This window comes from Dermacentor albipictus, chromosome 1 (assembly GCF_038994185.2).
Source record: "Dermacentor albipictus isolate Rhodes 1998 colony chromosome 1, USDA_Dalb.pri_finalv2, whole genome shotgun sequence".
Classification (NCBI taxonomy): domain Eukaryota; kingdom Metazoa; phylum Arthropoda; class Arachnida; order Ixodida; family Ixodidae; genus Dermacentor; species Dermacentor albipictus.
The window spans coordinates 11,026,609-11,054,531 of NC_091821.1; the positions used below are offsets into that span (position 1 = coordinate 11,026,609).

A 27,923-nucleotide genomic window follows, 5' to 3' on the forward strand; every position below is an offset into this window, starting at 1 on the left:
GTGGATCATAGAGCAAATGGCGAAAGCCGATATTTTAATTGACATTAAGAGAAAAAAATGGCGTTGGGCAGGCCATGTTATGCGTAGGGCACATAACCGGTGGACCATCAGGGTTACAAATGGGTGTCAAGGGAAGGGAAATAGCTATCGAGGACGGCAGAAAATTAGGGGGATGCAATTAGGAAATCGACAACCGCAAATGTGGAGAGCCAGCGCAAGACAGGGGTAATTAGAGATCGCTGGAAGATGCTTTCGTCCGGCACTGCACTTAATTATAGGCTCGTCATTAACATTTCCTTCTGTAGAAAGGCTTCAAAAAAGGAGCTTCACGCGCTACAGTTCTTAAACGTTGTTTGAATCACCCCCGTCGTCGCAACCGATTTATCTTATAGCGTTAACCAAGAGCATCGACTGCAGCTAAAAGGTGGCGATGACCTTCCTAGAAATACTAGAAATTTAGGCGGCCCCTCAAGTGAAGCAACTTTTAAACCTTATGAAGTTAGTTTTGTTGAGTATATTTACTTAACGCATGTGATTTAGATGAAGCTGCGGCGCCCAGAAATTTAGTTAAATCAATAAACTGAGCTCCACATGCTGAGAGCGACTAGACTTTTCGAATGCTGTAATGGATTCACTGCCTCCGCTGCTGGGCTTCCGACATCCCGAGAAAGAAACGAAATGCCCTCTGACCTGTTACATTCTGAGAACACGGCACTTTTCCGGCACTGCTTGGCTGGTTGCTCTTTCTCAATGCAGTTCTGCTGGCAGCTTTCGTTCGACGAAAACCTGTTGGGGCTGCGGTTGCACACCACCATCTTGTCTGATGAAGTGGACACACAGGCATTAATGGAGCGTTTGTAGTAAAATTCCAGCCGGCGACTCGTGCAGTAAACGAACAGCGGCGTTCCGCACGCGGATTTCGCCTGCACCTGCGTATATTGATTGCATTAGTTATTACATGCGATAGCAAGTTATACTGAGTGTTTTCACTGGCCAATCAGGCCTCTTGTCCGAAGCCTCTTTATGTCATGTGTGCGTCCGAGATGTGTAATCACGCAAAATTTCACTTGCGACCGCAAGATTTATTATGGCGTTCGTACTAGTCCTTGTCATATTGTCTGAAGCTTCGAGGGCGCAATAGATACAATAACGCGAAAAATTCAGAGCCCTTCCACCCTGTGAAGAAGGAAGTCCAGCGAAGCTGGCGCTATTGTTGGTTTTGCCATGTTGAGTTTCACTATTATGAGTTTATTATTGGGCAAATAAAGAGTCATTTACTCAAAGATCCCAGTTGTCATCATCTATTTAGTGACCATTGTAATCATTGCTTTGTGATAATTGTAGTACACGACAAGTCGTTGCACTTTTACTGTGTTAATGTGCTTCCCAAAGGTTAGGCCGATGCACGATCGGTGACGAGTTTTAGTACGGTGGCATCGGCGGAACACTTGAGGCCAAAGCGCTCCAAAATGAAGGTAAGTATCCACGCCCCATCGGGTCTGCTCACATCGACACTGAAATGTCCCATGATGACATTTTTGGGGCCGCATAACGTAAAACTATTCCAATATGTTTTTATTCTAATCTCCTGACGTCAAATTTGCGCAACCGCCGATGCAAGCATCGGGCGGTCACCCGCAGGTTTGTCTGAACAAACCAATCAAATGCTCCCCTTGTTCATAGCAGGTCACCTTTGTTTGCTTAAAAAACGAATAGCATTGCCTGCACTGAGCGACTTGTCTTATCTAATTGGCTCACCAGAGGCGAGGAGCGTGTTCAAGTGCAGAAGAGGGGAGGGATTCGATGGGGCGAGCCACTGCACCACGGTGTAAGAGTCTTACACCGTGCACTGCACTAAATATCGATAACCGGATGAAGAGGGTGGTGCCGGCGTTTGCGATTGGTTCGCTTTCTCTGGACAATGTGGCTCGTGGACAATGGCGGCGGCATGCAGCGGAAGCTTAAGAATGACGCTAAAACGGATCCTCAGCAAAGAAGAGTTACCAGAACAAGGTCTTAAACGTGCCGAAAGTTCTCGAAAACGTTACACGGCCACGGAAAAAGTTTTCTTATGCGCAAATAAACCCGTGCTCTCCGGCAGGTGCGAGTAGCCGAGTCCAAAGTGCACCTGATAAAGGCAGCGGCGTGATCTCTCCGTCACAAGGCAATGATCCGCAACGATTGGTGGATGGAGACAATGCGTTTTATTATAGCGTGGCTGCGCCAATCATTGTGTGCGCTCTAGTGCACCGCACAGGTGTCCGTCGAAAAGCGCGCGCCGCGGTATTGCGTAATGCCGGGAGAGACACGGCACTCGTGGCGAGGAGTATGCACAACTTGGGAAAGACGCGTCGTCGGTGGAGAGGAGTATAAGTTGTCAGTCTTCCATGGCTCATGGAGACGAGATCCGCCAGAACCTTAGTGAGAACCATAGTGATAAACAGCTTCGCTGCAATATCGGCGGTAAAAAAGGTGAAACTGCGCACTTGAATCTCAGAGGCAATAGCTGTCAATCTCGGAGTATATGCTGTATGGCGCCTAAATACGGTGCCTTAGCAAACTCAGCTGCGTCGCGCTAACGCACATTCGTCAACATGAACCTTATGCGGCACTTGATGAGCAAGAGCACTAACGTAAGTGACACGACCACTTACCGTGATATGAGATATGATATTCAGATATTAGCTTTTTACCGCAAGCCCTTTCAGTGGCAGCAATATTATACGAAGAGGTTTGAGTATTTTTTCTTCTCCTATGTCATATTGAGTGTCTCGGGAAAGAGGCATTGAGATTACAAATCTCCAAGCGGATTTTGATGGTGTTCATCACTTTTTAAAGAGTGTTATTCGCCATAAAACGGCACCATGTAGGGCAAAAAAGAAACAATTCAAAGCAATCTGCTGGTAGCGCCTCAATGGCTATGCCGTTCTGCTGCTGAGCATAAGGTTGTGGGTTCAATTCCAGGCCATAGCGGTCGCATTCTCATGGTTGTTGAACGCAAAGAGTCGCAGTTTTCCTGTAAAGGCGAAGCACTCACAGCCATATAAACGAACCGGACAAGTTCAAAAATTAAGCTTATTTGTTTTACAGAACGGATAACTTGCAGGAAACATTCGCCTACTAACTAAACAAATATGGTGCCACGCGCGCACAGACGAACATGCACAAATCTCACTCGATGGCCGCGAGGTCTTGCTGTCACACCGCTGGCGAGATGAAGAGCGCCGGCAGCGGTGAGCGCGCGTGCGTTCGCTTGGTGCAGCTGCTCGCTTCCCTAGCCCAGCGTTCGATCGCTGCGCCGCCACGCGCCGCCCGCATCGTACCACGTTTCTAGGTACTGTTTCGCCGAAAGGCCATGGCACGCACCATAGATCCTTCTATGTATATGATTTTGCGCCACTGGCTGCGCCAGGGTGCGCGGTGAGTTCGGGCCAGCCCGCATTCGTAGAGTTTAGGTGGTGTACGTAAATTTTAATTCTGAATGCTTAAAGGGACACTAAAGTGAAACAATAAATCAGTTTAGACTAATGGAGCATTGTTAGAGAACCCAGCAGGCAGCCATTTCAAATAAAAAATAGTTTGATTATTAGATGAGAAAATGAAGGTCCAAGTATAAGTATTTGAATTTCGCGCCGAAACCGCAGAGCTGGTACGTCAGCGTGACGTCAGGGATTCCAAAGAATGTTTTCGCATTTGGGCCGCGTTGGCTGAATAAAGGTTCCCGAAACTTGCCATGTTTAATATTTGGTTCCTTTAGAACACAATGTAGTCAATCTGTACCGTTATATATATTTAGTAGGCCCTAGAAGATGCCATCAAAATCCAAGACGTCACAGCCCCCAGGTGCGGGAACTCAAGTAGGCGTCGCGACCCGTATTTCATTCTTGCGCCTTTTCTGGCTTACCAAACGTCTTATCGTTGCAAAAGTGGTGTTCTTGGTGTTGTTGAACGGTAATTTACTGATGCAGAAGAAATCATTTTTCACTGTAGTGTCCTTTTAAGCATTTGTATGCTTACTCAAAGAGAAAACCGCCCCTTCGTCCGTCCCGTAATAAGACGACTGCTTTCGAGATAGCCCCTGCAGTAGCGAAATAGTTTGCCTTTGCGCTGCCTTTCGCTTCAACGGCAACGAAGTGGCGAAAACAGTGCTGGCAGTGCTCTCAGTTAACGCCTCATTCTGCAACTTTCGCAGATCGCTTTGAAGTTAAGCGGGCGCGCGTCTCTTCAAGACGATGTAAGCGGCAAGAACCCAGCGCGCGAAGCTATGAGCTGTTGGCACTGTTTCGTGGGCATCGCAGATCGCTTTCAAGCTGCGGCCTACGCGCAATTGCCATAAGGAGTCACCGCCTGAGTACGTTAATGGCTCAATAATAGAGAATTGTTGTGCGTCCAGTATTCTGGCAAGCGCGGGCGGTTTGCCGGAAGAACGGGAGCGTAAACGTGAGCGGCCAGATTGGTGGCACCAGCTGTTGGCGCAAACCTCAACTACCCAAACATGGTGCCAATTACTATATTCTGGTTAGCTGCTAATGTAAATTTTTGACAGGGGCGTAATCGCGTGGACAATTACGCCACTGCCGAAAATTTGCACCAGTAGTGAAGCAGAATATAGTAGCTTACTGCAATTTTAGCTCTGTGTTTGTCTGGTTGAGCTCTACGCCACCAAGGCGGCTGCACAGCTCCGGCCGCTCACGTTGCCCCTGCCCATCCGGCAATCCGCCCAAACCACCCCCGTTTGCCGGAATAGCGGACACGCTAAATGTCTCCAATGGTTTCACGCGGATGAATAAGTCGCTGAAAAGCGATAACGGCTTATATAATGATAGGAACCATCAACAGCGCATCTCGGGCCTCCACCTGCAGTACTTTGCTTGCGTCATCAATTTTCTTGCGCCGGCGTCGGCACCAGTTCGTGTCGCCACTGAGTTGTCGTTAGTAATGGCCAGTCAAGTTACATAACATTGGTAATGACACCGGGCTGCGCGGAGATGAGGTAGTGGCACAATACTTACGATGCTTACGAATAGTCTATCTCCCAGAGGAGTTTCTGCGTGATTTTTTTTCTTGTTCCTGGACGTTTAATATGTGTCGTGTATGGCGCCACTACCTTGCCATTGTTCCTGCTGGAAAAGAGATAGTGATGTCAAGAAGGAAGGGAAGCTTGAGCGCAGCGATGATGTGGCTCGTGGTGCGAGAAACCCTCCATGCCCCACGATTTTCCCAGCTTTTGTAGATCGAAGCGCCTCGAACACCGCGACAAACTTCTTATCACATTCCTTTATCCCCTTATCCAAACTGAAAAATTCGTCCAGCGTTGCGTCAGCTTCCGCATGCAACTTTTATTTCGAAACAGCCTAGGCGGCTTGTTTTGAAAAACCATTTTCTCTTAGCGACAGCTGGGGGAGCAGATTGTGGCCCAGGCATAATATCTCCCTAATCCCACCAAGTACCTACAAGGATCTAGGGCGCTCGCCGTGACGCTTCGGGGAAAAAGTACCTAGAAACGTGGTAAACGCGAGCGGCGCATGATGGCGCAGCGGTCGAGCACTGGGCTTGGGCGTAAATAAAAACACGCGGCCGGGTTACAGGAGACGCGCGCTCTCCTCCGCTTGCGCGTGCTCGATTACCTGCCGTCTAACAATGGATGCGGGGCCGCTCACTATGCTCGCACTTTATTCGTCACTGACTAGCTGTGCAGTTTTGGGGCTTGAATCCCTTTATATTTAGGTGCTGATCGCTTACTTTATTGTCATCCTGGGGCTTCAATATATCGAGGAGGACATCAATCCGGTAAACGGACCAAAAGAGGTGATATACGAAAGATGACTTGCGAATGAGACTTACTAATAGCAGACTAGCCTACCGCTAGGTCCGAGTGTATCATTGAAGGCCATTGGAAAACAAGTCGAGGAAACCGTTGTGTTCACAGGGACAACGTCTCAGTGAGAAACCCGCCCGTGGTTACGAGAAGCTGAGCTTGAATAAATAAAGTCATAATTTTTTTCGTAAATGCTCTTTGACATTGGCGAACCGCATTCGCTAACAATTTGTCCAACGTCACGGTTGGCTGGCACCTGCTCTTATAAACAATACTAGTGTAAGACCGCTTATTCACAAAACATTTCGTTCGTAAGTGCTCTCTGCCATTCACACATAGCCGCATTCGTTAATGATATACCCAGCATCAGCATTGGCTGAATCTTTTTCTTGCGAGCAATTCTAGCGTAAGCCGTTTTTGTGAATGCGGGCACAAGTCAAGAAGGGCAGCTAAGTTATGATTCTTACCTGGCTTTGTAATGTCATGGCCTCGCCGTCCCCGAAATCACTCACATCTTCGGCAGCGTTTGTTCTTGTGCCTGCAGGACCCACCATCACCAGCGGCCGCGCAGGTTCTCGTCTGCTGGAATCGTCGATGCCGGTTTCTCTTTTGTCCCGCACCATTTGGTCCTCCAGAACCAGATCTCCGCCTTGTTCCTCATCCTCATCTTTCTTCTCAACGAGGGCGATGCCCTCGTCCCGGCGTGTGTTCGGCTGGGTCCCGACTTTTGACGATTTCGCGCCTTTTATTTCACTTTGGCGCTCTTCTTTTGACCACGACGCCACTATGCCTGGCACTCTTCCGTGCTGTACAGCTCTGCTGTAGGCGCCACTACCACCAACCATCGTGGGCGTCCGTTCGTCTCTGGGAAGTTAAAGAAACATTATGAAATATGGGCCCTGAACGCTGAGAGTCTGCTTTTCCTGTAACAAAAATCGCGAAAAAGATTAAACGGTGCGGACGCACGCGATGCGGATTCTGCATCGCCGCACGGCCCTGCCAAAAATTGTAGAGGTTCCCAATAAGCCGTACGAGGGGCGACTTCAAGTAAAACGCGTGCATGTTGTTATTCGTTATGCATTAATTGGGCCCTGACTATGTGATGCCGTTCTATTAAACTTTTTTATACGAACAAAGCCTATGCTCTGATTGTTTCCGCGGGCTCTTCATTATGCACATAAGGTGACATTGAAGGAGCCACGTTTCATCGGGGCTACAAAGTACGCCTGTGATAACGTAAATATGTCGTAAAAGGTGATGCATCACAGCCTGTGTGACCGGGACAGCCTGTTTGGCTGCGTATTCGTACTGCTGTAGCACTCACGGGAGTATGAAATTCGAAGTACGCATTAGTAAATCGGAACATGGCTAAAAGGCTGCTCTATTCGGCCAGTCAGTCACCTGACATGCTTGACGTGCGCGCTATACCACCAACGAAACTCGGGAAAGCCTAACATCGAGTAGGAAAATGCACAAGAGTGTTTCGGGGGACTGCGTATAAGACAGCCTGCCTTATTTACGATGCTGGGCCAGTTATCATGAACGGATTCATTTAGCCGGATTATTATACCTTCCTCAGCATCTACCATGAGCGGCCGATCCGAGTGATAACGTAAGCTGAGCATCGCTGGGACAATTCACGAATCACAAAAAAGAAATAGCATTGGAACATAATGGTGAGTCAGTTACATCCTTGCAGCCCTGATTTGGCACTCTTCGACTCTGCCCGCTTCCCTCAAAGCTGGAGATGTGCCCACGTTATTTTTATGGATGCAGTAAGCGACAAAGATGTACCCTTTGGCACCGTGCACCAGGCCGGATTGCGCTTCCGACGACACGGCCGCCAGGATGAGCACGAACGCGGTAGCAAAGCAGAGCGTGGCAAGCACGCAGAACGGATGCCTGATGAACCGCTTCAAGCACTCAGCGTTTACACCCTCGCCCTGGGGGGGACGCTCCAGGCCGATGCATTGCAGGGCTGATGCGCCGGCTCTGGCGCCCTTCTTGAGGTGCTTGACCCTTCCATCACCGCTCTCCTCTTCGTCGTTATCGTAGTTGAGCAAGTAACGGCGGATTTCCTCGGGCATCCAGTAGGGAGCCACGCTGTTCACTTTGCAGGTGCTGCTGTTCCGACGGCCGCCGGTCGGCGACGGCGAGTGACGACGCTTCAAGCCCCTGGAAGGGGAGGCACAAAGGACAGGAGTTCAAGTTAACCAGCCACGATCAGTTGCTTTAACAGGAAGCTTTAGCTCGGGAGTTCCTATCCAAGTACACGGGAAAGGAGAAGTCGTTTTTTTTTTCTCTCGGCAATCACTGCACCAAACATTTTTTTTTCGATGGAGGCGAAATGCGAAAATACCCGTGTACTTAAATTTAGGTGCACGTTAAAGAGCCTCAGGTGGTCCAAATTTCCGGCGTCCCCCACTACGGCGTGCCTCATAATCAGAAAGTGGTTTTCGCACGTAAAACCCCATAATTTACTAACATAAAAATTAATGGCGGCTATTCCACTGCACTGGAAACAATATGCACTAGAAATTCTTCGAGTAACGCAATTGCCCTTTCTTGAAGTCTTGGTGCATTGTAGTTTTGACACCCTGTATAGTTCACTCAGTAAGTGAAATGAGGCCAAGCCGGATTCATTCGTCATGCGCAATAGTCATGCGCAATAGCGTTTATACTCGGACTAAAAGAAAAAAAATAAAAGAGAGAGAAAGAGAGAGAGAGAGAGAGATGTTTCAGTTTCTCCGGAAAGGCGAAGCAATATTTGTGATGAGGTATCAAACAACTTCACGAAGGAAGCTTACACAACCGAAAGACGCCAGATTCCAGGTGCTGCGAGAGGGCTCGGGCTGTGAAACTGAACTGTCTCCTGCCATGAGGTCTTGTATATACTCATATGTACTCTAGGCGGTCACTTTAGTGACCAATTCATCGAGGTCACACGAAGTTTCTTCATAGGCAACTGTTATTAAAGGTTGTGTATATATATATATATATATATATATATATATATATATATATATATATATATATATATATATATATATATATATATATATATATATATATGTAGGCTCCGGAAAGCCATCCCCGTCGCGAATTTAGCTGTTTTTCTTAGTGTTTAGGTCGGCAAAATACATTGAACTCACACCAACTAGCTCACAGAATATATTTTTTGCTCAGGGCTCACTCGGACTCAGACTCAAGAAAATTATACTCGGCCAGGCTTAGCAGCAATCACACTCAACAAAATGCATCTCTGCTGCATGGCTCTCCCGTTCATGTGAAAGCGCCGCGTAACAATATTGAAAAGCCAACAACGAATAGCTTTCCAGCGAATAGCTTTCCAGAAATAAGTGTGTTTGCTAACAGCACGAAGCTGACCATTATTGCTTGCAATGCATGCCTTCCCTATTGCAAAAACCAGCGTCTCCCAGCGTCTTCCAGGGTGAAAACAGCGCGCTTTTTGGCGCTGGGTCGCACTGGGTGCGCTGGCACTCGCTGGGACTCACTGGGACACCAGTGAGAACACTGGATAAGAGCTGGGTCACACTGGAAGAGACGCTGGTTCCACTGCCATGACGCTGGGGCGCACTGGTTTGTGCTGTACAGGCACTGGTTCTCGCTGCTGTTCGCTGGTTCGCACTGGAAACTGCGCTGGTTGTGTTTGTGCCGCGCTGGTTCCAGTGCGCATGGACGAGCGCTGCTGAATATTAAATGTTTTATACAATTTTATCGCTTGATACTAGTCTCTTGTCCTAAGTAACGCTATATTTTGGGGTTATAAACCCTATTTCGTGTCAGAGCTTGGAATAAATGTGCGTGAGCTGCCCTGTTCATTCATGCACATTTGAAACTGAAAATCACTTTCGTTTTTTTTTTAATTTCCCTTTTGACTGGGCGGATAGCTAAATTCTTGAACGAAACCACGTAAACGCTGAGGACGTAGCGTTTTAGTAGTTCGCACGTAAGGTATGACTGGGAGTTGTCGCTGTTGTCGCAGTGTTGTGGAGTGGACATGAAATGCAGAAGTCGTTCAAACGCGCGCGAATGGACCCCGAGTTGGAAGCCTATCGCTGACTGATATTATCGCACCGATAACAAAGCTGAAGTGATTCGTTCGCTTCCACTTGCTTATTGTACTGAAAAACGTTCTGAGGCTCAAATACGCACATTTTAGCTTTCGCCAGCTACCCGCTCCGAGATTGGTCCCCACCGAAGCTTAGACGTAGCGTATCCGCCGAGTCCGTCTTCATGCTATCGGCGCGTCTAAGCTCAGGAATGAAGAAATATAACAAGGATAAATCACTCTGTTTTAAGCTTTCGCATCGGTGTTCTTAAATAAGTATTTTTTTTCATCTATACAGTACCAGCACAAGAAGCGATGACCGCTGATGTGACGCGTCATAAACACTGGTATATGTGCTTTCGCCGAAGGCTCCCAGCACTAGCCTGCGCTTCTCTGACGAAGATATATGACTAGACAGGCGTGTTGACTGAAAGGCATCACTGAACTAAGGAAACGTTGCATATCCTTTGCGTGAAGAACAAGAAACGGCTATCGAAATCGGCAGTAACAGCCCATACAGCGTCCCGGGTCGGTGGTTCATTTAGGGCTTTTTTTGAAGTTAAAATAGCAATCGTAAGTGAAAATCGATGTTGTGGCACTTCCAAGCATACTGCCGAATACGGACAGCAACTTTTTATTTCTGGCATGGCGTAGCGGTAAGGTGCCGATCTTGCGATCCCTAGGTAGGACGGTCGAATCCTTGTCGCAGCTGTATTATTTTTTCACATTTTTTTTCTTTTATTTTATTGCACTAAAACGCTCCTTGTTCCTTTCTGTATTCAAAAAAAAATATATTCGGCGTCCAGGCACCGCGTATTTAACACGCTAGAGCTGTTTTTCGCTCGAGTAGCCAGTGCCTCCCAGTACGCTGTGCCTTCCCAGCGCCCCAGCATCCAGCGCGCTGCACTGGGCCCATAATCCGGCGCACTGGGTCCCAGTGGCACTGGGTTTTGCAATAGGGTTTGGAAGGCGAGCTAGATAGAACATGAATGTATGCGCTGAGTGCTGTCATGTGTCTAATAAATCGCTAGCGGTGTTTTTCATGCCGAATGTTTGAGGCTGGCTACGGGGATATTAAAACAGAGATTTCGTGGGAATTCATGAATATACGTATGCCAAGCAGCTACATGTTAAGCTACTCAGCTATACTGCTGTGCTTATTTTTGAGAATGAGTGCAACAGCTCGACGTTGTAGAGGCTGAGCTAAAACTCTTAAGCTGAATGTTTAGTGTAAATAAAGCCGCTCGACTGTTGTTGCCACGCGTGAGCTTAAAGCTAAAACTCTTAAGCTGAATGTTTACTGTAAATAAAGCCGCTCGAATGTTGTTGCCATGCGTGAGCTTAAAGGGACCCTGAAGTTATTTTGACGGTATTGTAGAAGCGTACTGAGTAGCTAGGGAAGGTCCTTCCGATCATTAAGGGACACATATAGGCGCTCCGCGTAAAGCGCTCTATATATTGTGAGGTTTTAAAGATGCGCATCGCTACCAATCACAGTGGCGCCGTGCCCCTGGGTTTTAGTTATCCCAGCTGAGGACAGTTCGGCGAGCTATCCGACTAACTACCCAGGTGGCGCCATCTATAATTTTTAAGACTTTATGGTGACCAAATATTCCTAATAATTGCAATGTTCGTGAACTTGTAGGTATTAAAAATATTTAACAAAGAGAATACACAAGGACAATTTCTCACTACACTCCAGCATTTCCGGCACACAGCAAGTTTCGTCTTCTTGTGTCAGAACGTCCTCCGTGTTGACGCGAGTTGCGCGCTCAGTGCTGTTCTCGCGCTTTCTTTATTGCGAGCACCATGCATCACCCATGTTACGTTGTAGGCTGCAAATCTAGTGATCGGTGACATGTCAAGCTCCGAGATCGTGTCCCTCTGCAAGGCAACATGCGAGCGATGTGGCTGCAACACATCGGGCTGTCGGTATCCGATGGGCCCCAGCATCTACGCGTTTGCGGCCGTCACTTCAAGCCGAAGGATTACTCACACAATAGAGTGTTGGTGTGTCCGGTATTTGGGTAAATGCAAGCGCAAGCGGATTCGGCCTGGGCGTTTTACCCGATGAGCGGAGGCGCAAACGAGAACGGTCAAAATGCCCAGCTCGCCTGCGGTTACCGGAATACTACACACTAAACATTTTAACACCCTTAAGGGTGTTAATCAGTTTGTCGCCAGACGAACACCCTAAGGGTGCTGTTGTCTACACCCTACAGTTGGGGTGCCAGTATAGCACCCTAAAGGAAGGGTGTCCAGCAAAATAAATTTGGGGTGTAAGGGTGCTCGTCCAAATTAACACCCATCTGTGTGGGTGTTGGAAGGGTGTACACCCTTTTATTTCTAGCGTGTATGGAAGGCAGATTCGGCAGTACACGCCTTCAATTACTACTATGTACAGCGATCCACGCACAACTATTGCGTGTGCCAGAAGGTTCAAGTTCGGCTACCAAACGCACTGTCGAACAGCCGGCCTTGAAGCTTCGATAGGCATACACAACACCTATACGTGTGGATCACATTACATATTAGTAATTCATGGTGTATATTGGAAAAGCTGTCTTCGCTGCACAAATACAACCTAGCAAACTTGACACTTTTGAGCATGTATATCAACACCAAGGTTGTCACGATTTCCACATCCAAATAACATGCAACACAGACTGGTATGATATAGGCTGCATTTTCAAGAAAACGCAAATATATTTATTGCATGCTGCAATACAGAGTACAACATATACATAAATCACATGAAATATAAACATGCACAATCACCAAACACATCGGTAAGTACAAGAACATGTACATTCCCAACAAAGGTGCCTAAAATATATGTATTGATCAAATCTGTTATTAGAGAAGAAACTATGTATAGCGGCACTGAAAGAGCCTGGGTTGATTCGCAGTGTTTTGGGCCACATAAAGGACTAAATTTTTAAATTTTTAGTATTAGGCTCCAGTGAACGAAAATTCAAGTTTTGATGCCTTAAAAAAGGTATATTGCAAAGGTGAATTAGGGAAGCAATTGAAATGCAGAGCAAACGCACAAGAAAGACACCTGTTATTTTGTACACTAATGTAATCACAAAGCATTATGAAAAGTTTGGAAAGTCGATGTAAAGCATAACTGGCCAACATTTTTCAGACTGAAACAATACTTTCCAAGCTTTAAGTGAGGTTTATGCCAGGAGCCTTATTGCTAATTTTCTATTTCCAACACGATTACTTGAGCACAAAAAATACGCAGAATATTTTAGTGCCTACATAGTTTGTCCTCTTTTGTGAAACGAGTTCTTAGGGCTAAAGGTTCTGTGTAGCGGTTTTTCTAACTACAATACCAGTTTCTATAAATTTTTGTTTTGTAACTCTAAGGCACTGGTACATATACAATATGTAGTTTGAAAATAGGTAGTTTTCTTACTATAAATCAAAAGAGTGCATATTCCACATCTACTAGTGCCTGGGTGCAAAGTGCAGTAGGAGGCCTGATAAAAACAAACCACTGTTTTAACGATTTTGCTGAGCACAAAATGTGGACAGTGTTTTAAAATACATAGTAAATTTCTCAATTATTTGCACTTAGATGCAGTAATTCAAGATTAAGGCATGCTATAGCATGTGAGCATGCAAATTAGCAAATATGGTTTAATAAGTTAGCCATACTCTGGTTACTAAAAGAACACAGGCATAGGCAGTCATGCAAAAGTTCAAGTTAAATATCACACTGTTAACATTTGCCAGCAAATGGTCGTATCAAACATTATAATTATACTGAACAAGGGTAGTTTCTTGGGATAGTTTGCAATTAATGAGTTAAAATTACGTACAGCTTGAATGACAAGAACTGCGAGAGATGACAGACTGCGCTGACTTCCAACAATATTTAATTACGTTGCCACATCATGTGTATTTGCACAAAAGTGGGCATGCGCAGAATATGGGTCACAAGGGGTGTCTAACAGCAAGAGACTGTACTAAGAACATCGTCCTTTGAAAAAAATAAACATTAGAATTTCTATCTGTTGAGATACAAGACTTCACTAGGAGTCAGCACGATAGAGGGGTCACTAACGCACACACTAACTAGTTTTCTAGTGAAATCTGCTTCTATAGTTTCCCGGATGACCTGTGTCTCGCTAAAGCTTCCGTACCTTCAAAGAGGGGCACGCAGCCACAGTCCCAGCAATGGATGCCGAAGTGGCCTTGAACAGTGTTATGGACGTTGTTATCGTGCTCTCCTAAATGATTGTTTAGCGCCTGCCTGTCTGTCCAACAAAGTCAAATGAGATATTGTAAAGCTTTGCCTCTTTAACAGCCTCAATAAATCTTGCTCACACGAGATGCAACATAGCATTGCTGCACAGGCTGATTGCCTTTCTTGGGTTGGCTACCCTTTGGCCTTAATTTCAGCCATAGCAGAACAGCTTCTGAAGTGCACAAAACATGATGAGCGCGCTCGGTCAAGGAACCAGCCGGTTGAAAGACACAGGTTTGCAGTGCTACCGTATGTTCATGATGTCTCCCATAGGCTAAAAAAGATTAGGGAACCTGCAGAAATCAGTCCTTTTCTCAGCCCCGGAAAAGCTGGCAAGGCTCTGTAAGTGTGTAAACGCGCCTAAATCACGTCAGAGTTGTTGCTCTGCCGGGCACAGAAAACGTTTTGCGATGTGTGCAACGAATGTGGTTTCCCACATTCCCATTTTGAGGCAGTAAATATATTGGACAGACAGGCAGGCGCCTAAATGGTCGTTGAAGAGAGCACTATAACAACGTCAATAACACTGTTCAAGGCCACTTGGGCATTCATTGCCGGGACTGCGGCTGCATGCCCCTCTTTAAGATACGGAAGTTTTAGCGAGACACAGCTCACCCGGTAAATTATTGAAGCTGATTTCATCAGAAAAGTGGGTAGTGTGTGCGTTAGTGCCTCCTCTATCACGCTGACCCCTAGTGAAATTTTGTATCTAAACAGATAGAAATGGTGATGTTTTTTTTTTCAAGTGACCATGTTCTTTTTACAATGACTTGCTGTTAGAACACCCCTTGTGACTGGCTTTCATTTTCTGCGCATGACCCCTCTGTGTATACACACACGATGTGGCAACGCAATAAAATATTGGTGAAAGTCAGTGGAGTGTGTCTCTCGCAGTCCTTGTCCTTCACGCTGTACGTCATTTTTTATACTGAACAGCCAATATTGATTCAAAATTAGAAAAATATAGTACACATCTGAGCTGCAAAAATGCAAGTGATGCAGCAAATGGCCTTTAGCTTTCCAAAAGAAAAAGAAATGTTCACGGTTAACCACGAGGTGCAGGGACTCCATTCTCTGAGCATCTTGACCAATAAATGCAGCGCATGGCATTGCTGGAATCTTGCATCCTGCATTAGCAAAATAAGAAGAGAATCATGAGAATTCAGTCCGTGCAATTATACATGTACTTTGCGGAAAATTTGATAAAGCAACAAGCTCCTCAAAGTAACAAACTTAATTAATGTGACTGGGCAAAATGCACCACTCAGGCAACTGGGCAAGACACTGAAAGGTAGGAGAAGTTTCTATTTTGCAAATTAAGGAATTGCATGTTACTGTGAATGCTAAACCACTATGTCATTGTGAACACAAGGCACATACAGCGTAGCCTTTTCACCATAGAAAATAAGAGTGAATAAAGTTTAGACTACCAATGACATCTCTCAACAACAGACATTTGTCCAAGAGTGTGTATGTGACCTTAATACAAAATTGACATTATGAAATCTGCAATATATCTGCATTACACTTTATAAGTACTGCAGGTGAGAAGCTTACGGGATATGGCACATTAAGAGTGAAATGCACAAGGCATTAAAAAATGAATGTTTTTACACATTATTACACTAGGAGACAAAGAGAACTGTTTTACAGAGTGCACACAAAATGAAAATGAGGGAATCCCCACTGGCATTCTCATTTGCCCTGCAATACATGCATCCAGCCCAACAATATCCAACTCTCCAATGCAGTTTATTAGACACTTCCTGCATCCTAAAATTTATCGTGTATTTCTTATTTACTGATTTAGTAAGAATGGGCATTTTGGCATACTTTCCTCGAAAATTTAGCATGTGTTGTCAACTATTTTTCTTAGAGCACGCCCCCTTCTTTCAATGGGTTAGCTTGGCAATGCACTGACAAGTAGTATCCCCTTATTTAAACTTATGATCCTTCCTCATGCTCCCACTTCATGCTCTAAACTGTGATGCCACTCCGATGCAGTTTATGTTAATCTGTGACTATTTACATGGTCCTTCTTTCTGTAGCCTCTCAACTAGAGCCTGAAATTTCTTGTCTCCTAGAGCAATCGTCTTTCTTGCCCAAAACATATTGCACGGTTACCCCTCATGGGGGGGGGGGGTACCGTATACGAGTTTTTACGTATTCAATGAACATCAGAGACACAACCATTTCTCATCCTGTGTTGCTACTACCCGCATGAGTCACAATGGTTGTATATTGGCTACCTGCCCTCTCTCGCTTAAGAGTACATTTTGCATGTGGAAAATAACCACAAGCATCACATTTCATTGAATGAGTGCTCCTGTGCATGTTTTTTTTTTCCTTCCTGTAATGGCTAAGTTCAACATGGTCAAGTTGTTTGAAAACTGTGTAGCCTCAACCAATACTTTGTGTAGTTTCAAAATTATGATACATTCATTTTTCAAAATTTGTCCCAAATTAAGCATGAGATATTTTCATGATGCAAATGAGGTAAGGTTGTGCACAGAGACTATGATAGGCCTGCTATATCCTGCAAAACTATGTGAAATGAAATATGCTTGCAATTTTCGTGAGCAGCTAGCTCAGTACAATTAGGACATTACCTGCGGAAACGTTTGTTTAACGCTCCCGAGAGGTCCTGGTTTCTTGTAATTTCTTCAAATCCCTTACAGTCTAGATTGCAATCCGGTGCATTTTGATTTTGATACTGTATTCAAAATAAAAACAGCTGAAATTTTAAGGTTTTGATAATTATATGGGAATAAATTAAAGGTAGAAGAGTGTAATGCAATGAGCAAATAACAAGCTCATTGCAGAGAGTAAACAAATATTTCTTTCCTGTATTAATTTGTAGCAGGAAGGTCATACGAAATTAGCAGTGAATGCACAATAAAGAATATGATGCTACAATGCCCTGGCATTCTGTGAATATTCTTGCACAAAGAAAATCCTCATTATGAAAGACCATCAAGAAAATGCAAATGTATACTTTGGATCAGCAGTCATACCTGCAGTATGCACTGTACCATCGGCAATATTTACAACCACAGACAACTGCACATCATATCAAGCTTAGGCGGCCAAGGAGCCTGAGTTTTAAATTATAACTTGACTTGTTATATTACCTACACAACTATATCTACTTACAATGTTGTCTTCTCAACCGGTTTCAAGAAGACATTAACCATCTGTCTGAAGGCGAACGCAAGTGCCTTGCTCTTGATGGGGGGCGCCAAGGCTGGGCATAGTGAAATTGCTGCTACCATCTGCATGACCTGCGAGAAACGACGCTCTAAGTACAAGATAAACAAATGCTATTAGAGCAAAAGACAAGATCATTGGCAATGAGCCTCGTTTTGGTTTGCACGAGAAAAGCCAAGAATATGGACTTTGTGCTGCTTACTGAAGAAGAAGCAAGCCTCCTTCCAGATGTTGCAGTCATGCATTAAGATTGTCACACAGCTGCATGCTTGTATGCTGCTGTCGCCAGTACGCCAGTATGCTTTGAAGTTTATTATTTCACGTTAAATTGATTATTGTGTTTTCTTGCCAATTCTTGGCAAACAGACCAGCAATGAAATAGCTCACTTACACACATACTCCCTTTTGAGGAGAGAATTCATCACACGCACGCATGCATGGGCGCACACACACACACACACGCCCACACATGCTTCTACCACATGAGCAGCTTCCTGTGCTTGACACACACATTTTTTTATCCTGTGTCACTCCAACTGCTAAGGCATAAAAAATACTTTGTGTTACCAACCCCAAACTCCTCAACCTACACCTCCAGCCACTTTCTCGAGAGCCAGGACAAGCCTTCTAGCTTCCCCAGTGCTCCAAACTGTAGTCACGAATTTCAATAGGGCTATAGGCGACAGCTCTCGAAGGGCATGCAAATTACCCGGAGACCTAAAGCTTCTATATGATACCTCTAAAGCACAACACTTCAAATTTTCAAAATTCATTAAAGCTCCTGAAGACAATTGCTATATACGTAGAACGTCTCGAATAACCTGCCGCTAACAATTTCAGCGGTTGTCTTCATCAAAAGAAATGTGGGCTAATGGGAAATCCACGTCTTTAAGATCGGAATTATTGTAATGGCGAAACACACTACCAGATTTCTTAATCATTTATTGATGCTCTGGATGTAACGTTCCTTTCACAATAAAAAACAAGGATATCGATTCATCAGGGCATGGGAGGAAAAGGACGAAGCGTATACTTGGCGCCTTCCCACTGGTCCTCCCGAGAAACGGCGCCTCATACAGCAGTTGTCCAGGGTGGCTTGAAACCAAACTCGGCTTTCAGGCGGGAACACTCGCTGCACCAAATCGGAAGAGTTTTATTGCGAGTAAAACTCTACCGGCCTCATGCAATACATACGCACGCACACAAAACGCACCCACACGCACACACAAGTATACGCACTCTCAAAGCGCAGACACAAAAGCGCGCACGCGCACATTGATGAACACAAACAAGCACACATACATGCACGCAGGCAGACACGCTAACACGTGCACGCACACACAGCGACCCACAGACAACACACTCACAAAACACGTACGCACTACACACGCGCAAACACGCCGGCCCATACAAACCGGCATGTACTGAACGCACGCACGCACGCGCACACACACACACGGTGAGCCGAGCGCACGCACACACACACAAAGCGAGCTGAGCTGAGCGCACACACAAATCAAGCCGAGCGCGAGCACGCGCACACGCACAGACAAAGCGAGCCGAAAAAATGCTGAAGGCGTCCGGCAAGCAGCAACAGCAGCACGCGACCGCATCAGGGAGAACCAATACCGCGCCGGTTCCTTCGAAAGGTGGCTAAGCCAGTCCTTTTTCTACGCGACGCAAAAGTGGTCGACCACATTTAACTGAAGTGCGAACGACCGTATTACAAGCAGCCGCGCTGAACGCACAAGAGAATCACATCAATGAACGTTCAAGCGCTGAGAAACAAAGCGTAACTATGCAGGCGCACCACGCCCGATGTAGATTTGACAAACATTAGTCACACGGGACGCGATCGAGGTAGTTAACTTGCCCTAGTAGGAGTGCAGCTGCTCTTGCTCTTACATTAGCGAATTATGAATTATGCTACGAGATCACAGTGAGATATTTCTAAAGCGAACAAAACAAATACCAAATAAACGGGCACTTGCCTGAAAGTTTCCATCATGCCAGTACTACCGACCGGGCACGTTGCAACTTCTCGTTTCAGCCTTCGTGGATCCATCTTCCAGTGCGTACGAACGCTTTGCTTTGAAGTGGGGCAGGAGTAATACACAAAGCATGGGCCACATCTTTTTCTACCCCGCACACAAAACTAATCACACGTTTAAAATTACTTCGCACAGCGCGCGACGCGAACGCACGCGAAAACGAGCATGATGGCGCAGCTTCCGCCTTCCCGTCCTGCCGCGCGCCGAAGTGATGGTGCAGCGTTGGCCGTCACTTCCGGTGGCTTTTCATTGGGCATGGGGCGGCCGCGCAAATTGAACGTTTATTCTGACAGGTTTGCTTGCTCGCATGGCCGCCTGTTTGCTGCTGCTTCGTTGTGGTCTCTAACTAGAGCGGTGAGGCGGGTAGTTGCTACTACGTTTCGTGCCGGGCATTTTATTTTGGGGTGGGGGGCGCAGTCTGTGCTGCATCACTGAGGGTACAGTACACAAATCGGGACCGTGAACGAGACGATCGGCGCTCTTCTGCTGGTGCGATTAGATTATTCGCTGCGTCCGAACGAAGCAACTTTGCGAGGTCACAGCGTAGTTTCAGCGATATCATGGCTCGATAAAGACGCTCACATCTTGGTCGTGCGACAGCGACGCGTAAACTTTCATGAGGAGACTGAAGACTGCGTTTGCAAGTGCGTATGCTCTGGATAAGAAATTACAGCTTTGACGACACCAGCCCTTAATATGTAGGCTCTGCCTTACAAGCTGTATTTGAGGACTTAGAAAGCACTTAGAAAGCAGATCAGTAGCTTAGTAAACCTCTGAATGAATTAGGCATGGTACGTGGAAATTCGCGTTTGAGAACTTCCAACGTGATCTCGCCTCTATAAGTCTTCTTTATGGATTCACCATGCAAATTGTACGTTGATGCCATTGTACAGCAGAGGCTCGTCCAACAGCACGTCCCTGTTTGTTCAGCAATGTATTTAAACAGCTTCTTCCATTTCACCACTTTTTGTTGGGCTATTAAGGGCACCGAAATATTAGTGCAGAATTGCGCAAGTTGCTCTCGTGTTCTCGCTCTGCTACTGCAGTTTTTCTAGAAGTGTTTAATTGCTTGTTAATATTCCTGTGAGCACGAAAAATAATGATAATGGAATTGTAAGTGAAACGGCGTTCTTTTTCTGGATGATACATTTTCGGAGTGGCCGTCATGCCAGTAACATCAGAATCCTTGAAGAAATATCGACAGTCACTTAGGAATGGGAAAACTTAATCGCTTCACGCATCTGCACTTGCAATTGTCACGCGACCATGATACGTTAGTTCATACATTGTCACGTGTTCTTCACAATTCTACCTTAATCTCCCGTAATCCACCGTGCTATAGTTTGTACGAATCTTAATGCAATTTATTCCACCCTTATTCACATTATTTACCCATAATTGCTCATACTTAACGTTGTTGTATTTACTACCTTCTGTATCACTACTGACGTCATACAAGACGGTGATGACTTCACATTTCATTTATTTATTATATACATTCAAGGCCTAGTAGGCACAACAGAAAGAAGTGGTGAAAATATGCAATAATTGCAATGCAGCGCAAAAATAGAAAATCAAACCATAAGATAATTTGAACGGCGAGCTTGAATTAGTGGTGTCACAAATTGAGACTGTGGAGGCGGGAAGGCGGTTGCATTCAGTGGCTGTTCTTGGCAAAAAGGAAGAATGGCACATCAATTTTGTGTTGATGGTCGATGCGAGAAGAGAACTTCGTGTGGTAACAAGATTTTCTTTACGAGAAGGATTAAATTAGCATATACTATGAAAAAGACAGAGACGAAAGTATTTGCGACGTAACCAAAGGTCAGGTTCACCTAGTGTTCTTTTCATGGACGTGACGCTAGAATGAAGTGAATAATTTGAGAGAATAAAACGGGCGGCGCGCTTCTGAATGCTTTCAAGGGAAATGACATAATTGGCATGAGCAGGGTCCCGTATGGATTGTTGTTGCGGAGAACGCCACCTTTCCTACCTGAATAGCCATGAAACGCTTTCGCATTAAAAATGCCATACATACACATATTGCTCAATGCGTGGACGTGTACACGTTACTCAGATTTATGCATCAATACCTTCAACACCCTTCATTCGTCGATTTAACACCCTTCTTTGAGCAAAGTCACACCTTATGTGTGGTATCCACCCTTGTGATAGGGTGCTTTGGCCGAAAAGGGTGCTAGAAGGGTGTGAGCATGGGTGTAAATGCCGAAAGCACCCCTATTAACACCCATAAGGGTGTAAAAATGTTTAGTGTGTAGGCACACTCGATGCTGCGACAGCACGCTCGCAACGCAATCTGTTTGGATAGCTCTCGCGGGGGATGGACAGCCAGGTGACTAGCGGAGAGGTTGGAGAGGCTTCGTGTGCTGGCTCCAAGACAACTCGAAGTAGACGACACGACGGCACATCACGAAGCCGAGACAGTGAGAGCGGAGCTTAGCCCCGATCACATGGCGAATGAGTTGCGGATGAAAAGAATGGCCAGACAGGGAAATAACTTGTAGTCGTCTGTAGCTCTCTTAATACGAGACGCTTTGCTTACATTGTAGCGCTAATGTTTTACTGTAGCCGTACCCCACGCGTCTACAAAATCTCTCTACAATGTTTCAGGGACCCTTTAAGAATAAAAGTTACTTTTTTACTTTTTAGTTACTCGTTCAATGGCCGTGTTGTAGATAAGGTTTCGGAGTAGAAGTATCTTGGCGTCATTTTTACGCATAACTTGTCATGGTCTAAACACATTGATTACATATGCAGTCAAGCACTAAAAAAATAAAGTTAGTTGAGGCGAACGCTAACCCGATCTCCTAAAGACACAAAGTTACTAATGTATAAATCTCTAATCCGCCCTGTTCTTGATTATGCGTCTGTAGTTTGGAGCCCGCATAAGTAGTTAGAGATTATAAGCTAAACGCAATACAGAAAAAAGCTGTGCGATTTATATGTCATCGTTACGATCACGACTTTTCGCCCTCGTCAACACTTTCTTCCTTGAACCTATACACGCTCTCTTCTCGTCGCCGTGTCGAATCATTAAAATTCTTGCATTGCATTGTCAATTCTTTGGTTAGGCTCTCAAACGATAATTACATTAACTTCGCGCTAGGATCATCAACGAGACGACATCATGACCTAAACTTGATACCCTACTACGCACGTACTAACATGTTCAATTTCAGCTTTTTTCTCCGCTCAATCAAAGACTGGAATTCATTACCTGGGTCCATTCGCTCATGCTCATCCCTAATTTTCGCAATCGCCATCCTAGATGCATAATCGTGCTCACCCATGCCCGGTAGCATTTGTACAACTTCTTGTGTATTTTCCTTTCATCAATGCTCTTTTGTAAAAATGTCCACTTCTGTCTACCGCTGTATACTCCCATGCATTTTCTGTACCTTTTCTCAACCCACTCCGGCTATAGCTGAAATATCGCTGCAGTATAAATAAATAAATAAATAAATAAATAAATAAATAAATAAATAAATAAATAAATAAATAAATAAATAAATAAATAAATAAAGAACGCAAGGTTTGCTCGTATTGTAGACTTGCCCTAGCTAAATTACCCACATGTTTTTTTTTGCATTTTGATGTTTCCTTTGTCATATGTCAGCAAACGCTATCACTGCCTGAAAGCCCTTAAACTCAAACCTTTAGACCATTTAATTAGAGCAAGAAATGGTAATACCAGGATGTCTACTTCGGATAAATCAGTGCGCTGATCGCTGGTGATCAGTGAAAAAATATTGATCTCAGAGTGACGTGAAGAATCCGCAGTCACTCCTCCCGTTTTCGTTGCCGCTTTCAATGGCTACAGCTTTCAATAGCTTTAGCTACGATTAACATCAACAGCCATTTATGACTTTACTCAGGTAAAAGTGGTCTTCGACGTATATCAGTGCTAGATATCTGTGTATATGTGCCAGCCGACTTCAAAACTTGGGACTTTAAACCCACTACGCATATGATCTGAGTGGCTTTTCTGCACATCAACAATATGAATCGCCTTTTCCTCATTTAGCTTCACATCGTCACCGCACCCTCCTCGCGCTCACCTCACAACATCCATAGTCCTCCACCTCATCCTCACAAATGTTCCGGAAGGCGATCCTCCTTCACCCTCATCTCACCACGTGATGGTGACGGCAGAGGAGGGTGAAGAAGGCCCCCGTGGGGGTGCCTAGGTGTGGGTGTGATACATTGGACATTACAGGGTTAATCAACAGTACCTTGGATGCGGCTTGTCTTCAGAACTGCTCTCAGTTAACGTTGTCGAAGGTGGTGCCCCCTTCTCGAATTTCGGCGTGGTTCCGGGACTTACGATGACCGAACTACCAGTCAACGCCAGGTCCTGTGCCATCGTGTAAGAATGCTGGATGACGTCGAACGCCGGTTTACCGGCCCTTTCGTCCACCTGGAACCGCAAAGTCTTTGCGGAGTGTCTTCTGGGCAGGCTGAAGAAGCCCGGTGAAGTCTTGAGGATGCCAGGAGGTGGCCGCCGCCACACTGGAAGGCTGGACAAGAACGCCGAGACTTGCGGCATCGATTCCGGCTGCGGTGATCGGTGAAGGAACGAAGCCATTGCTCGCCGAACGGGCTATGGCTGATCTTTGTCATCCTTCTCTTCCCATTTGCCAGTTACGGCAGGAGCGGCGCGTGATGATGATTTATGCATGAATCGGCAGCAGCGGCGCGCACTCGCAAAGCTGCCTTCCCCATAGGACTACCCCTTGTTCTCGCGAAGAATCGCAAAAGAACCCAGCTTTAGGGTCTAGGCCGACGTAACCTGAACACGAAAGCATAGCCAGATCGATAAGAACACATGCGAAGTGCTGTTAAAGGAAGTACTCCCTTTCGGGTGGTGACTTGGGGCCAGTTGGTCTAAGTTCGTGACGTAAGACCAGCGCCAAGCGGCGAAATTCGGGATGAGAAACATGAAAGGGGGGGGGGGGGGGGGCTTGACGAAAGCATTTCTGCACTTCACATCTGTTAGAACGGAGTGAACGGCGCACGGTTTCTTCTCAATGCTATGTTGCTAAAGTGAGTAGTCTAAAGCGACATTTTTCAGAATAATGGGTTGAATTCACAAATATTTTTATTTGTAATTGCTCTTTCGTCATTGGCCGGCCAGCGTCGTTAATAATACATCGAGCACCACAACTGGCTTGAATGTGCTCTTGTGAACAGAGTTTGCATAAGAACTCCTTTTTGCGTGGGTGAATATGAGCCAAGGTCTTTCAACTCGACTGAACCATTTTAGGGGTAGCGATCTCACTGCGGAGCGTAACTATAAGTGAGAACGCAGAAATCTCAGGCTCGCCGCTCAGTGCACGCGCATTTTATTGATGATAGGTTTTCGCGATGACTTCTTAATAATAGGCGCTGTGGGCCGCATTAGTTGGTGCCTACGGACTCGTGTACAACATACCTTTACTTGCGAGTTTGGAACCTTGACGTGTTCATGCCTTTTAAAACGAAGCTTGCTTTGCCTCTTCCTTCGAGAGACTTGGAGACTTACAAAGAAGCTTGAGAATAAGTTAAGGACAACGCAAAGAGCGATGGAACGAAGATTGCTAGGCATAACGTCAAGAGATAGAAAGAGAGCGTTTTGTATCAGAGAGAAAACGGGTATCGACGATATTCTAACTGACATGAAGAGGAAAAAATGGAGCTGGGCAGGTCGTGTAATGTACTGGTTAGATAAGCGTTGGACAATTAGGGTTACAAAATGGGTACCAAGAGAAGGGAAACGCAGTCGAGGACGCCAGAAGGCTAGGTGAAGCCATGAAATTAAGAAATTCGCGGGCGCTAGTTACAATTCGTTGGCGCAAGACAGGGGTAGTGTGAGTGAGTGAAAAACTTTATCAGCTCTAGATTCGCTGGTCTTCTGCGGTCTTCAGATGGAATCGTCCATCTTCTAACACAACGGTCGGTTGCCCTTAGTCCAGGGCTCCGCTGGATGCTGCTGCCAGTTGTGCTCGCCGAATCAGACCTTCTTCGTCGACCTGGCGATCGCTGGAGAGCACTCCCTCCCATTGTTCCGCACTCGGGTTTGGTATAACGGGTGCCACGTCTATCTTCTGGCAAGCCCACGTTATGTGATACAGCGTGGGTGTTTCGTGGCACCAGGGGCATTTGTCATTGTACTGTGTCGGATAAATTTTGCTGAGTACGTGTAGGTTCGGGTAAGAGCCCGTTTGTAGCTGCCTCCACGCGACAGAGTCCTCTCTGCTAAGGGAGCTGTGCGGTGGTGGATACCGCTTTCTGCAGCCCTTGTAGTAATTTAGTATCGCCGAATAGTTTTGGGGTACAGTTCGGTCTCCTCGAGGTCGCCTACGTGGGATGCTCGGTAATAAGTGTGCCCTCGAGCTATCCTGTCCGCCTCTTGGTTCCCTGCGACTCCCGTGTGTCCCGGCGTCCATACTATTGTATGCCTAATTGGTTCTTCTTTTGTTTGTCGTTGTGTTATGTGGTCTCCGGAGCGGAGTATGCGGAGCGCTCCGTGCCCTATTCTGCCGCGTAGGTAGTTGATGCACGCTGTTTGTGAGTCTGTAAGGATTGTTAAAGACCGTTTAGAACGATATCCCTCCGCTGCCGCTAGAGCGACGGCCGCTTCTTCAGCCTCGATTATCGTACAGCCTTGTAGTGATGCGCTGGTGATCTCGCGTAGGTTCGAATCAATCACCGTTGCTACCGCGTTGCTGTTGCTCTGCCCCGCTGCTCTGGCGTATGTGGCTGCGTCCACATATACCGTCGTTTCTTGGGGTGCTAGTGTTTTTTGTAGGTATTCAGCCCTCGCTTCTCTGCGTGCTTTGTGGAGGTTGGGATCCATGTTCCGGGGTATGGGTGCTACTTTTAGAGGGGTAATTGGAGATCGCAGGGAGAGGCCTTCGTCCTGCAGTGGACATAAAACAGGCTGCTGCAGCTGATGATGATGATGTTGTGGGCTGCTGTGGTTGCTGCTGGCGCGCACATCGCGTCGGTGGGGATGGTTCAGAGCGTGCATGACAGGTGCGACTCAGAGAGGAACGGCGACAGGAGAAACTAGTTTTCACCCCACCGCGTCGAATGCGCACAATGCCATCTGGAGCTCCCTGGCCGTCGCCAATTAACCGATTGACAGCTGTAATTATCCGTGACTCCCCTCAGAAGCATTGCAAAAACTCCGGCGCTTCTCTTTCTACTAACGTGTGAGGCCAGAGGGGACGCAGGTACAACTGTAGAAAGAAGAAGAGGCGAAGAAGGAGAAGAGAAGTAGGAGAGTTAAGAGAAGAGGCAGTTTTCGTACAAGAGAGGGGGGGGGAGGTGATGTGAAAAGGCAAGGAAACCCCACTACTATACGACAGCGGTTTCGGGGAAACGGGATAAGCTTAAGTTCAAGGTACGGTACAGAACGTTGCGGCTATTTCTGAAAAAATAAACGCCACGCAAATATGTCAAGCGGGCAACTTACGCAGTGCGTGCAGCATCAGCGCCGCATTAATTAAAGCACCCCGCAGTGTCCAGGAGACACTACGGAAGCGATCGACCGTCAAATCAACACTTCCATGCCCGCCGCGTTACCTTTGCGGCTATGGCATTGCTAGAGGTCGCGGATTGGATCCCAATCGCGACCGCCGCATTTCGACGGGGGTGAAACAGAAAACGCACGTACACTTAGATTTTGGGACACGTTAAAGAACATCGCGGTGTCAAAATTAATCCGGAGTCCACCACTACGGCGTGCCTCATAATCCGAGTGTGGTTTTGGCACGTACAGCCCCATAATCCAATTTAAGTGTAATACGGCTGCCGCGAACAGACAGGCCGGACAGGCCGCCATTGGAATCTGAACCTGGCAACGTTTAACGTTAGAACGTTATCTAGTGAGGCGAATCTAGCAGTGTTATTGGAGGAATTAGAGGGTAGTAAATGGGATATAATAGGGCTCAGTGAGGTTAGGAGGACAAAAGAAGCATATACAGTGCTAAAAAGCGGGCACGTACTGTGCTACCGGGGCTTAGCGGAGAGACGAGAACGAGGAGTTCGGATTCCTGATTAATAAGGAAATAGCTGGTAACATACAGGAATTCTATAGCATTAACGAGAGGGTGGCAGGTCTTGTCGTGAAACTTAATAAGAGGTACAAATTGAAGGTGGTACAAGTCTATGCCCCTACATGCAGTCATGATGACCAGGAAGTCGAAAGCTTTTATGAAGACCTGGAATCGGCGATGGGTAAATTCAAAACAAAATACACTATACTGATGGGCGACTTCAATGCCAGGGTAGGCAAGAAACAGGCTGGAGACAAGTCAGTGGGGGAATATGGCATAGGTTCTAGGAATAGCAGAGGAGAGTTATTAGTAGAGTTTGCAGACAGAATAATATGCGGATAATGAATACCTTTTTCCGCAAGCGGGTTAGTCGAAAGTGGGAGTGGAGGAGCCCGAATGGTGAGACTAGAAATGAAATCGACTTCATACTCTGCGCGAACCCTGGCATCATACAAGA

At 46.1% G+C, this 27,923-nt stretch overlaps 1 protein-coding gene and 1 long non-coding RNA gene across 3 annotated transcripts in view; both read right to left on the reverse strand.

Annotated features, from left to right (window-relative positions):
* LOC139054653 (uncharacterized) overlaps positions 1 to 24,060 on the reverse strand; it is a 30,244-nt gene extending 6,184 nt beyond the window's left edge. Inside the window, exons 1-4 of the mRNA XM_070532025.1 lie at positions 23,660 to 24,060; positions 7,613 to 7,993; positions 6,286 to 6,682; positions 691 to 929 (exon numbers count right to left, since the gene is read on the reverse strand). Coding sequence (XP_070388126.1) covers positions 691 to 929; positions 6,286 to 6,682; positions 7,613 to 7,993; positions 23,660 to 24,012 — 1,370 coding nt within the window. The 5' untranslated portion in view covers positions 24,013 to 24,060. The remainder of the gene's footprint in view (positions 1 to 690; positions 930 to 6,285; positions 6,683 to 7,612; positions 7,994 to 23,659) is intronic.
* LOC139054652 (uncharacterized) lies at positions 14,827 to 19,570 on the reverse strand. Of its 2 annotated transcripts, XR_011511397.1 has the most exons (4): positions 19,347 to 19,570; positions 18,389 to 18,487; positions 17,302 to 17,429; positions 14,827 to 15,275 (listed from the first exon to the last, which is right to left on the reverse strand). It is a non-coding gene; the product is annotated as an uncharacterized lncRNA (long non-coding RNA). The 2 variants fall into 2 exon arrangements; XR_011511396.1 differs by having other exon boundaries at positions 18,389 to 19,570.
* Positions 24,061 to 27,923: the final 3,863 nt, after the last annotated feature.